Source organism: Dunckerocampus dactyliophorus, chromosome 19 (genome assembly GCF_027744805.1).
Source record: "Dunckerocampus dactyliophorus isolate RoL2022-P2 chromosome 19, RoL_Ddac_1.1, whole genome shotgun sequence".
NCBI classification, from domain to species: Eukaryota; Metazoa; Chordata; class Actinopteri; order Syngnathiformes; family Syngnathidae; genus Dunckerocampus; species Dunckerocampus dactyliophorus.
In genome coordinates this window covers 18310080-18321116 of record NC_072837.1, presented here as the reverse complement: position 1 = coordinate 18321116, position 11037 = coordinate 18310080, and the positions used below count along the sequence as shown (strand labels likewise).

At 40.5% G+C, this 11037-nt stretch overlaps 2 protein-coding genes across 4 annotated transcripts in view; one reads left to right on the top strand and one right to left on the bottom strand.

Moving 5' to 3' along the window:
- The first annotated feature begins 3002 nt into the window (after positions 1-3002).
- On the top strand, positions 3003-4419 carry chac1 (ChaC, cation transport regulator homolog 1 (E. coli)). Its single transcript, XM_054761799.1, has 3 exons — positions 3003-3645; positions 3722-3757; positions 3848-4419. Exons 1-3 carry the CDS (start codon positions 3475-3477, stop codon positions 4229-4231), a joined length of 591 nt encoding a protein of 196 aa, XP_054617774.1. The 5' UTR covers positions 3003-3474; the 3' UTR covers positions 4232-4419.
- A 2628-nt stretch (positions 4420-7047) lies between these two features.
- Positions 7048-11037, bottom strand: part of ino80 (INO80 complex ATPase subunit) — a 48306-nt gene continuing 44316 nt past the window's right edge. For 2 of the 3 annotated variants that reach the window (XM_054761725.1, XM_054761724.1), the window contains 2 exons: positions 10545-10760; positions 7048-9387 (listed from right to left, as the gene is read on the bottom strand). In XM_054761725.1, the coding sequence (XP_054617700.1) occupies positions 9182-9387; positions 10545-10760 (422 nt within the window). In that variant the 3' untranslated portion in view covers positions 7048-9181. The remainder of the gene's footprint in view (positions 9388-10544; positions 10761-11037) is intronic. The other variant, XM_054761726.1, reaches the window with a different exon arrangement.

Below are 11037 nucleotides of genomic sequence, written 5' to 3'. Positions count from 1 at the left end.
CGAAAATCCAATCCTCACTTGTCCTTTAAATGTCATTAAATAATAATAGCCTGAAATCAGGGGTGTCCAAAGTGCGGCCCGGGGGCTATTTGCGTCACATGGCTGTTTTTTTTATTGGCCTGCAGCACGTTCTAAAAATATATTTTAACAAGAAAACTAACAATAGAAGCAAAAATGAAAAAATCTGCAGTAATTTTCCAAGAATAATGTAATATAAGGAAAAATAACATTAAGTTGAAATATTAAAGAAAAAAGTTATTTTTTAAAAGTCTGAGTATTATAAAAACAAAAGACATACTTGTTTAAAAGTCAAAATGTGAGAAACAAAAAACTAAATAAAGTTAATAAAAGTAACTTTTGGAAAATCAGGTTGCAGAAAAAGTTATAATGTTACAACAATAAAGTCAAAATATTACGGCAAGAAAGTCATAATCGCAAGAAGAAAATTTACCACAAAAAATGTTGAAATTGTTGAAAAATTAAAAAACAGCAGAAATGGAAAAACACTGAATTTCAAAAGAAAAAAAAAGTACAAATATGAAGAGAAAAAAAGTTGTATTCTACTGAGAAAAAAAAGTTGCAATTTTACGAGAATAAACTTGCAATATTATGAGGAAAAATAATATAATTTTACTTACACACAGTTTGAAATATCAAATAAAAAAAGCCACATTTTTTAAAAGTCGTAATATTTTTGGGGGGAAAAAAAGGAACAAAATACAGTTGTCATTTTTGGAAAATTCGGTTGAGGAAAAAAATAAAGTCATAATATTACGAAAAGAACATTTACAAAGATCATCTCGGAAGAAAGTAGAAATATTTGGAAAATTAAAAAAAACAACAACAGAAGAAATGGGGAAAAAAGAGCAAGAGGTGAAGTTAATTAAGAAATAAAAGGCTTTTTCAGCTACATGATGAAGCTGCAATGCAGTTTTTTCTAGAAGTATACGTAGAACTTGTTAGCATATCTACATGTGTTGCTTCACAAAATATCAGTGGCAAAGTTGCATCCTTTAATTTTTCATTATGTGTTGACATGTTTGGAATTCACTTTCCTGCCAATTAGCTTAAAGAGAGGCCACTTCCTGCTATAAGGCTCCATTTAGTGAGAGATTAAATATTTGACATGCTGTTTCCCCCCCGCCCAATTACAAAATGATTATATAGCAGTATGTACAGTATATAGTACATTCACGAGATCTCATGTTTAGATGCTTGAATTCAAACGAGTTGCGCTCGTTTGTCGTCTTTAGTGGCGTGAGAAGGAGCAAAGTGTTATATGTTGCCATGTTCCACCCTGGAGGCTCTTCTGTCGGCTGCTGACGTACCAAGGAATGTCTCTCACGTCATACGACACCCGCAGCCTTCACTTGTGTTTGGGTGGCATCTCGTTTTTTTAGGAGGGGAAGTCTGTTGCAGTGTGTGTCTTTGGGGAAAAAACCAAGCTGCAAACAACACCTGAAACGCTAACTTTAAAACAGGTTTAATGTTAATTGTTGCACCTAAAGCCTGTAAGAGGAAGGTAGCAAAACAACACACCATTTATGGACACTATTTGGTCTGGTTTTTGTTTATCAGACAAGACCAGAGATAAAGTGCACTGGAGTTTGGAAACAAACATGAAACATCTGAGCCAGTCACAGAGTGGCCCTTAAAGCCAACTCATGCTCCAAACCACGGACATCCAAACTTTTCCCATCGTAAAAAATGCTAAGAAGTTATATTTATATAAATATATATTTATTTTTCTTCACAAAAAAAAAAAACTACGTGATGAAGGCGAAAAAGCCAATATAGTACCAACTTCGCTCTTTGCTGTTTTTTCCCCCCATTTTTACTGTTGTTGTTTTTTTTAAATTTCCAAATATTTCTATTTCTTTCTTAAATAATTTTCGTAAATTTTCTTTTCATAATATGACTTTATTCCCATAATATTTTGACGTTATTATCGTAATGTTCTAACTTTTTCCCTAACCTTATTTTCCAAAAAAAAACAACCTTATTTAGGTTCGTTTGTCTCTCATAATATTATATAACTTTTAAAAAACATACGTTTTTTTAAACTCAATGCTACAAAAATACATTATTTTTCCTCATAATACTATGAGTTTATTCTCGTAAAATTGCAACTTTTTTTCTCGTTAGGATCTGACTTTTTTCCATTTCTGCTGGGGTTTTTTCCCCAACTCCTTCAATTTTCTTCTTGCAAATTTTCTTCTCATAATTATGACTTTATTGGCATAATATTTTTTCTTCATTATTGTAAGATTTTAACTTTTTCTGCAACCTGATTTTCCAAAAATCACAACTTTGTTTTGTTTCTCATATTACAACTTTTAAAAACTGTCTTTTTTCAATGTTCAATATTAACAACACTATGCTACTAAAATTAATCTGACTTTTGCTCATTAATATTTAGACTTTATACTTGTGAAATTACTGTTGATTTTTCCATTTTTGCTGTTATTGTTTTTTTTCCATTAGATTACATTTTTCTCTTAATATTTTGACTTTATTCTTGTGAAATTACTACTGATTTTTGCTGTAGTTGTTGTTTTTTTCTTTATAAATTATATTCTAGATTAAACATTTGAAATTTAGATTCTACTTTAAATGAAATAAAAAATCACTGCTCATCTTACAATAGTGCTGGTTGCAGTCTGATGCAACGTCTTGGGATGTTGCTAACCAGGGCGGCTGAAACCCTGAGAAAGGGTTGCATCAGCCAGACGTTAATAAATTTGGAGTGACAGCGCGGGCAACCAATAGCACTCGCAGCTGCGTTGAGGGACACCTCTTAGACCAGTGAAGCAGGACAAGAAAACGTCGGTTCCTCGACCGGTTTTAGCCAATAGAGTGGCGAGGTAGTTGACTGGGTGCCGCCTTTTTCAGCGCAGCGGCATCTGATTGGCACAACGGGAAGGCGGCTAAGAAAAGCCTTACTCCTATTGGTCGACGTTGGCTGGACGTTACACTTTCTGAAGATATAAAGGGGCGAGGCTGCCCACGCTCTTTTCATCGAGATTCGAAGGCGACACGAAGAGTATAGAAGAGGTGAACATCTCAAGTAAATTCTTTGACATTATTATTATTTTTTTTATTACCGTTGTCTTATTGATTTCGGCCGGCGGAGCTGCTGGCCAAAACTGGTTCGTCTTTTCCCCTCATTTTGACGCGTCGTTAGGCCCCAAGCGGCTACCATGGATTTTTAACAGGCATAATGCGGCAACTGTAATGCAATGGCAATGCATCGGCAAAACCCAACTCTCACCCCCATCGTCGCAACTGCCAAGCAGTTGGGCTCAAGTACCGTCCGCGGTATACCATCGAGCCAACCGGTACCGTTGCTGCTGGACCGGAGGAAGCTAACGTTAGCCAGCTAGTTAGCCTGAGGCGACGACTTGACGGAAGTCCATCCATAGATCCATCATCATCTTGTTTTTTCCTAAACAAACGTCGTGTTTGATACACAAAATGAAGCCTCAAGACATCCTGGCCGCCAAGAGCAGCCTGTGGATCTTCGGCTACGGCTCTCTGGTGTGGAAGCCCGACTTCAAGTACAAGAGGAGCAAAGTGGGCTACATTCGAGGCTACAAAAGACGTTTCTGGCATGGCGACAACTTCCACCGAGGCAACGACGAGTTGGTGAGTTTGATTTAGTGGCCTCTTGCCAGCATTTGAGGCGACGTCTAATCACATGACCGTTTCTCTCCTCCTCCAGCTCGCACGAGTGGTGACGTTGATCCCAGAGGATGACGTAAGTGATGTCCCACTTCCGATTTTCTCACCGGGCATCCTGCTTGATTGACGTGTGTGACCTTGTCTTCTGCTTGTCATCCAATCACAGGCGAGCACGTGGGGCATGGCGTTCGAGGTGACGGGAACCCAAGTGGAGGAGGCCCTCAAGTACCTGGACGTCCGCGAGGGCAAGTGCGGTGGCTACATCACCCAGATGGTGGAGTTCCACCCCGAGGGGCGCGATCAGCTGTCTGTGCTGGCGCTGCTGTACATCGCCACCGCCGACAACCCCATGTACCTGGGGCCCGCCCCGCCCGAGGAGATCGGCGCCCGCATCGCCGTGTGCCAGGGCAAGACGGGCCACAACCTGGAGTACCTGCTCCGGTTGGCCGCCTTCATGAGGAGCAGCTGCCCTCAGGTGGAGGACCACCACCTGTTCTCTGTGGAGGCGGCAGCCCTGTCCGTGGTGGCGTACATGTTGGCGGCGCCGTAAAATGAAGCAAAAAATAAAAATACGTCCGAGGCTTGTCATCAGTTGACGTGCAATAACTAACGTGATGCACTGTAATGCTAATCTGAACACTGTTAAATGTTGACGTCCATTCACACTGCATTGACGGTTCTGCATCAAAAAGGCTGTAACACTGATGTCAAAAGATGTTCTAATTAAACATTTGACAAATAAATGTGTGTGTATATATTGGTTTAGATATATATATATATATACAGTCTAAATTAACACCTTAGAAAGTGTTATATGGTCTGCCATATAAGCTTAAGCCCCTTTTTTCAGGAGGACTTAAAGGGCCATATGTTGTATGTCCCCACTGGTTGTTGCACAACAAGAATGTGTATGATAAGGTGTGTGTGTGTGTGCAAGCCCAGGCATAAATGTAATGATAAAGGTTGCTACAGGCTTGATGTATAAAAGTATTTCTACATGTTCTACAAGTATTTGGGTCAGGTGATCACACATTGCAAGGGAACTGCATTTGGTAAAAGTCAGTGGCGGCCATAGATTTGGCACCTGGGACTTTTAAATCCATCTCTTACTACCACCACCATCACGTTGCAATTATACAAACCAATATACAAAAAGACAATAAGGCATTTTGCACATTGGGGATGAATACAGCTATCACTCAAGCACAAAACCCAGCCAGGCCATCTTCCAATGGATTGTGGTGATACAATAGAGTAGGCATGGGCCGTATGAGATTCTGATGGTACGATAACCTTGGGCAAAACTTCACGGTTTGATGGTTTCACGGTATTATAGTTACAGCTCTAAAATGTGTTATTTAGAAATATCAATATTGAAAAGAGAAAAAAAATCAAGTCAAAACAGTCATTTTTAAAGCATATCATACAACACGATAAAAGTGGAACATACATACTGTATGTATTTAAAAATACATAAATAACTGAATTCTTTCTAAATAAATAAAATGCCACTGTCTGTGCAGTCTACTGTGGCTAATCCTGCAACTCAACTCAAAACACAATCTTTTCTTAGTAAAAAAAAAAAAAAAAAAATCAGCAAAATGCAAATAAATGCAATCAAGTGTCTCAAGAAGGTCACAACATCAAAAAAACTTGAAATGTTAGGTTATTTCGTAGTGGCAGGTCGCACTTGTCCACAAACATCCAGGTCATGTGACTGGTTGTTGTTTGGTGAACAAACGCTTTACAGTGTTCTCTCGCTCTACCGCGGTTCACCTTTCGCGCATTTTTTCCGCGTTTTTTTTTTTTTATTTTTATAGTATGAAAGCTGTTACGGCCGAGCCTGGTCCTTTAAGAACAATTGCATTGTGGGAAGTTGAGTGCCTATTGCTTCGCTCGCTCGTCTGCCTGCACCGCCCATTGTTTTCTGTGTTCCGATTGGCTGTAGACCACTGTCAATCAATGTCCTTCGCCGTCCTGCCATGTCTCTTGTGTCATCGCTAGCTTGCTAGCTTGTAAATGAATCCTCTGTACATCTGCAGCAATCTGTTTTAACAAGGATACAAAAACGCTACAGTACAGCAGAACAACGCCAAGACGAAAAGGCACGGCCACAGGGGTGAAATACGTGCGAGTGACTTAATCATTTCTTGTGTTGATCATTAAAATTCAAACGAAGGTTTGAACTTGTTTGAGAGTGTTTAAGCAAGAGATAAATGTGAGAAAATGTTATTGCCTGTCTGAGAAAAGTGTATCAAGTGTATGGTGAGGGGTTTTACAGCCTTAAAACATAATCATTGTAAAAAAGTGAAGATGACTACTTCGCCGATTTCACTTATTGTGAGCTATTTTGGGAACCTATCCCCCGCGATAAACGAGGGAACGCTGTATATCACTTTATCCTCCACGTCTGTCCCCTTCTAAATCACATCTCCACAGTTGGTGACCCTCCATGCGAGTAATATGTTGACCCACAACAGCGCAGCCGTACCGGCGCCGCTCTATGCTAACAACTTTTGGCAATGCATCGAAGCCCAGTCCAAGGAATAACAAGGGGCGTGACAAAGTACAAGTATTTCCACGTAGCTGGACCTCCACTCTCTCTCATATCGCAGAAACGTTATGACTCACAATTTTAGTGGTTTTAGCGGTAACCGCCCCTGCCTATAACAGAGTTGCTTGGAACTTCCACCGGTAAATTTGGCACTTTGTCAAATGTAACAAGTAACTACAACATCATCTGTTTCAAATCAATATATGTCTAGGAACATGCGCAAAAACATTTGAAAAAATCATTAAAATTCATCATACTCACCAGAGATAAAATCCATCCTCCGTTTTGCTCCCATTGCTAATATAGTTTAAGTGACATGGGCCAGCACTGCTGATTCTGAAGGCCTTGGAAAAATTAAATTGACATGGCGACACATACAAGCTGAAATCTAATTGGACAAAAACAAATCTAAGATGCACGCACCAAGTGGAAGCAGTGCAGCCAAGGGACACGCTTCAAAATGAACATGAAAGACTGTTGGGAATAAAATAATGCAATTTCATGGAACAAATACACAATAAATGGAGGTCAGTGCTTGTGCTGATGTTTGCTGACCCGGACTGCCCACTACTGGTAAACAGTCGTTTTTATAAAGCAAACAATCGCTAACAGCAGTTATTGATGTGATTTTTTCAGAATAATTCTAATTTATAAATCATCATCTCTTACCTGTTATTGAAAAAAAAAAGTCATCACCTCCCAAACTGCTTATATCGTTTTATGAATGCAATTTTTAATGTAACTTAAAAATAACTTACAAACATCGTCAAATATAAACAGCTATTTGCACGATATAATTCATCAGGACCGACTTTTATATTATTTGGGGCAATAACCTAGCACAGAACATGAAATATGATTAAATAATGGACTCCTATTAGTGGACTGTGGCACGTCTACATTAAACCATACACGTGTCTCATTCAAATGATTCCCCCTTGGCATCATTTAGCATCCCAACGGTTCCTACCTGCGTATTCATTGCGAGTTCATTTACATATTTTTTATGTTTTTGGTCATTATTGACGTGAGATTTTACTGTTTTCTCTTCATAACAATATGTTTCCTGACAAACACTTACCAGGCATCTGCTTGTAGTTAGTGGAGACTTCGTTTCCAAAGCTGCTTAAATGTTTAAAAACTAATATTCAATGTAAAAGTATAGGATGTCTAAAATAATGAGACACAAAGTGGACAGGAAATCGCTACTCACATTTAAGCCAAAGCCACAAAGAGTCTCGATGCGTGAAGCAAAACAGTGTAGTGATAATACAATACACATAAATCAAGACATTTGTGACCAAATGCGCTTTCTTGTCTTGAAAAACTTCTCTAATCCAAACTCAACCGACTAATGCTGATTAATTTCGCCGTCTTCCATGCAAGACGCCATCTTGAAACCGAGAATTGTGGGAAAGTTTGGGAAAAGTCCGCCATTTTTGGATTATAGCATTCTATACCATTTTTGCAACATGCAGCACTGTATATAGTATCTGCTGAAAGCATTTTCACTTTCTGGGTGGTTTAAAAGCTTTGGAAAATTCACTTTTACGAGAAAACAGTCCTGCTTGTACATGTTTAATTGCTCATTTAACTTCCTTGTACATTAAGTTTATCATCAAATCTAATGTACATTTTTTAGTAATTATGAGCAAAAATGTTTAATTCTCTTGAATACCTTCCTGTGCACTAAGGAATCCAAATGTTATTCATAAAAACATTACATTTACATGACTGTGGCAGCATTTCAAAACAAGAAGTGCACCGGGGATTTCAAAATAAAACAGAGCATGAAGTCTTGATCACTTTTACCACAAAATGGTCCTGTTATTCAATTCTGACTGGATCACTGCTAATGTCCAAGAATCGTACGTCTCCCCTTTATTTTCTAATATTTAGCAAATTTCATATCTTGCATGGCTTCTACTGCACCCAGGTCTTGCTTGAAAACAGGAAGTACACCGGGGATTTCAAAATAACCATAAGACTTCTAATCAACATGCATCTTCTTGTAAGTCGCATTGTGACACAAGATTTCATCTCAAGACTGACACAGCATGTTTATTATTTCCACCTGACTCTTCCTGTTAGTAAAACAACAGATGCATTTATCAATTATGTACACGTGACCTATAAAAATAGACAGGTGAACGCGGGGGAAAGCCAGGGGAGCCGTTGGCCCCCCCCCTCGTCATTATGTACATATATGCCAGAGAAGATCATACGTTTATCACATTATCAACACAAACCTGAAACTCACACATTGTAAACGACACCAACGATGAGCCACGTTATTCACGCCGCACCCTCTCTGACCCCCAAAAATAATATATACCATATATATTTATAGAGCTGACTTCAATACAATGTACACAAGTTTTACAAGTGGATGTGCTATTCACAGTTACGGCAAATTGTCAACTGAAATAACTTACTAAATGACGCACTCGCTTCAATTAAATTATTCACTTTTATAGCAGCATCTCAGTTTCCGCCAGTTTAACCCTCATTTTGGAATATTTTACATGGCATATTTGACCAAAAAAATATGTATTCTATATATAAACCCTGCTGGCTAGTCTTTTCATTAGAAAAATAGGCGCTTTTAGTACAAAAGCCGCGGGTCGGTACGGTGAAATGCACGTGGAGCATATTCAGTGCACGAGGATGATCGCTAACAAACATGGAAGACGTGGCTCAGTGCGTTGGACAGCCCTTGGAACCCGGCGATGCATGAAAGAGCTTCCTGTCATGAAAGAAATAGGAGTTGGGGCCGTGTCGGTAACCGCTAAGTGTGTGTGTTTTGTGACATTTAGCATGAGAGCGTGAATACAAACAAGGTACGGTACTGTCTTAGGCACGGGGCGTGGTCAAGGATCACAGTGAGAGTAGGCCGGCGGTTGTCGTCGTGTTGCGTTAATGCAAGGTAAAGAGTGCGTGAGTGCATCATTGTGGTCCAGAAACGCCGGCACCCTTGGTCTTCCTGACGGCGGCCAGGTGGTGGCCGTGGACCAGCTGCTTGCTGGGGCTCGGAGCAGAGGCGCCGCTGCCCGTGACCTGCGGAGACGAGGCGCTTCTGCCGGCGTTAAAAGCGGGACCGGCGCCGGCACGGCCCACCGAAGGCTGCAGGGGGTTGGACATGGCGAGGCCCACTGCAAGTGTAGACAGCGTCATTTTGTAAGCGAAACGTATTCTTGTTTTTTTAAATAGGGCTGTCAAATGAAGAAAAATGCAATCAAATTAATCTGTTTTCAAATTAATTAATCAAAATATATGAAAAAATATGCCAATTTTTACTGTATTTTACGTACAGAATGATAAACAACAGGACACAATTACATATATTTGTATGTATTAACAGCTCCCGATGAAATGAACTTTTAAATCAAGCTAAAAAAGCACACACGTCTGAAAATGTATTCGCCACAAGTCTCTTTTATAGTAGCACTAAATACTTAAATACACGTTAACCGTGTTATTATGAGCCATGACGGGTTGCGTTCAAAGACACACTTGTAGATGTATTTTCTGGGATGTCCGAACAGCTAATTAAATGCAGCAAATTGTACTTCCGCAGTAAGAGTTACGGTAGTGGCCGCACAGTGGTCTAGTGGTTAGCGTGTTGGCCACACAGGAGATCTGGGTTCAAATATCCGTTGGGCATCTCTGTGTGGAGTTTGCACGTTCGCCCCGTGCTTGAGTGGGTGCATGTTAGGTTAATTGGCATGCGAGTGTGAAAGGTTGCTTGTCTAGATGTGCCCTGCGATTCACTGGCGACCAGTCCACGGTGTACCCCGCCTCTCACCAGCAGCCAGCTGGGATAGGCTCCAGCATACCCCCGCAACCCGAGTGAGGATAAGCGGCGTAGAAAATGGATGGATTAATGAGAGACAAGGATATCCACTTACTGTGATTCTTTATCTTTGTTTATTTAGACCAAACATACACGCATGATAAGGACGTTCGGAGTGTCCGCCAATGCATTTCATGGTCGTCTAGTGACAATGAGGAAGTGTTGGACAAGAGACGTGTATGTGAGCTGGAGTTACATACAGTATGTGTTGTTGGAATTACACTGCTGTTGTGTTCATGTCAGAATAAAGTTATAAAAGAGCATCAGACTCTGTGTGACTCTGTGGGGACGCTACTGCGGCTCCGTCTGCCTTCATAACGGAGAGGTTTGACGTGACATGATGCGCATGCATTAACTATTTAACGTAATTAATTAAATTAATTAAATACATTGGTTACCGCCCTTAAAGCGCTATTTTTGACAGCCCTATTTTAAAAATTTGGTTTAGAAGTTAACCTTTGGAAACACTGTAGCCGTAGGCGGCGTATGCTGCTGCCGAGGCGGCCGCCGCGCCCGCCATGGCTCCCGCCATGGCCGCCGCGCTGCCCGCCGTAGACTTGCGTCCGCGCCCTTTGCCCCCGGACTTGGGCCCGCCTCCGGATCCTTTAGGACGTCCTCGACTTCGACCCGACCGACCTCTGCCGGGGCTGATCGTGTCCGATGCAGAAACGCCTGAACGATTGAGGGGAAAGTAGACAAAAGTACACCATTTTATTTTGAAATGTTCAAGTTTACATGATGTCTCATCGATATAGCCACTATTGGTCTGAGGCCTTTTATTGCAGTCATTGAGCTATTATGACCAACATCATTTATTACACAACCAGAAAATACAAGAAAACGAAAACAGCAGGAAATGGAACAGAACCCTAATAAATGTTCACTTTAAAAACACACATGTGTCTGTTCTACCACTGGGGGCTAGTGGTGACCCAAGACTTTTGCACAG

Coding starts and splice junctions, on each gene's coding strand:
- chac1 (XM_054761799.1), top strand. CDS start 3,475: ATGAAGCCTCAAGACATCCTGGCCGCCAAGAGCAGCCTGTGGATCTTC. Junction 3,646..3,721: donor ACCGAGGCAACGACGAGTTG/GTGAGTTTGATT, acceptor CTCCTCCTCCAG/CTCGCACGAGTGGTGACGTT. Junction 3,758..3,847: donor CGTTGATCCCAGAGGATGAC/GTAAGTGATGTC, acceptor ATCCAATCACAG/GCGAGCACGTGGGGCATGGC.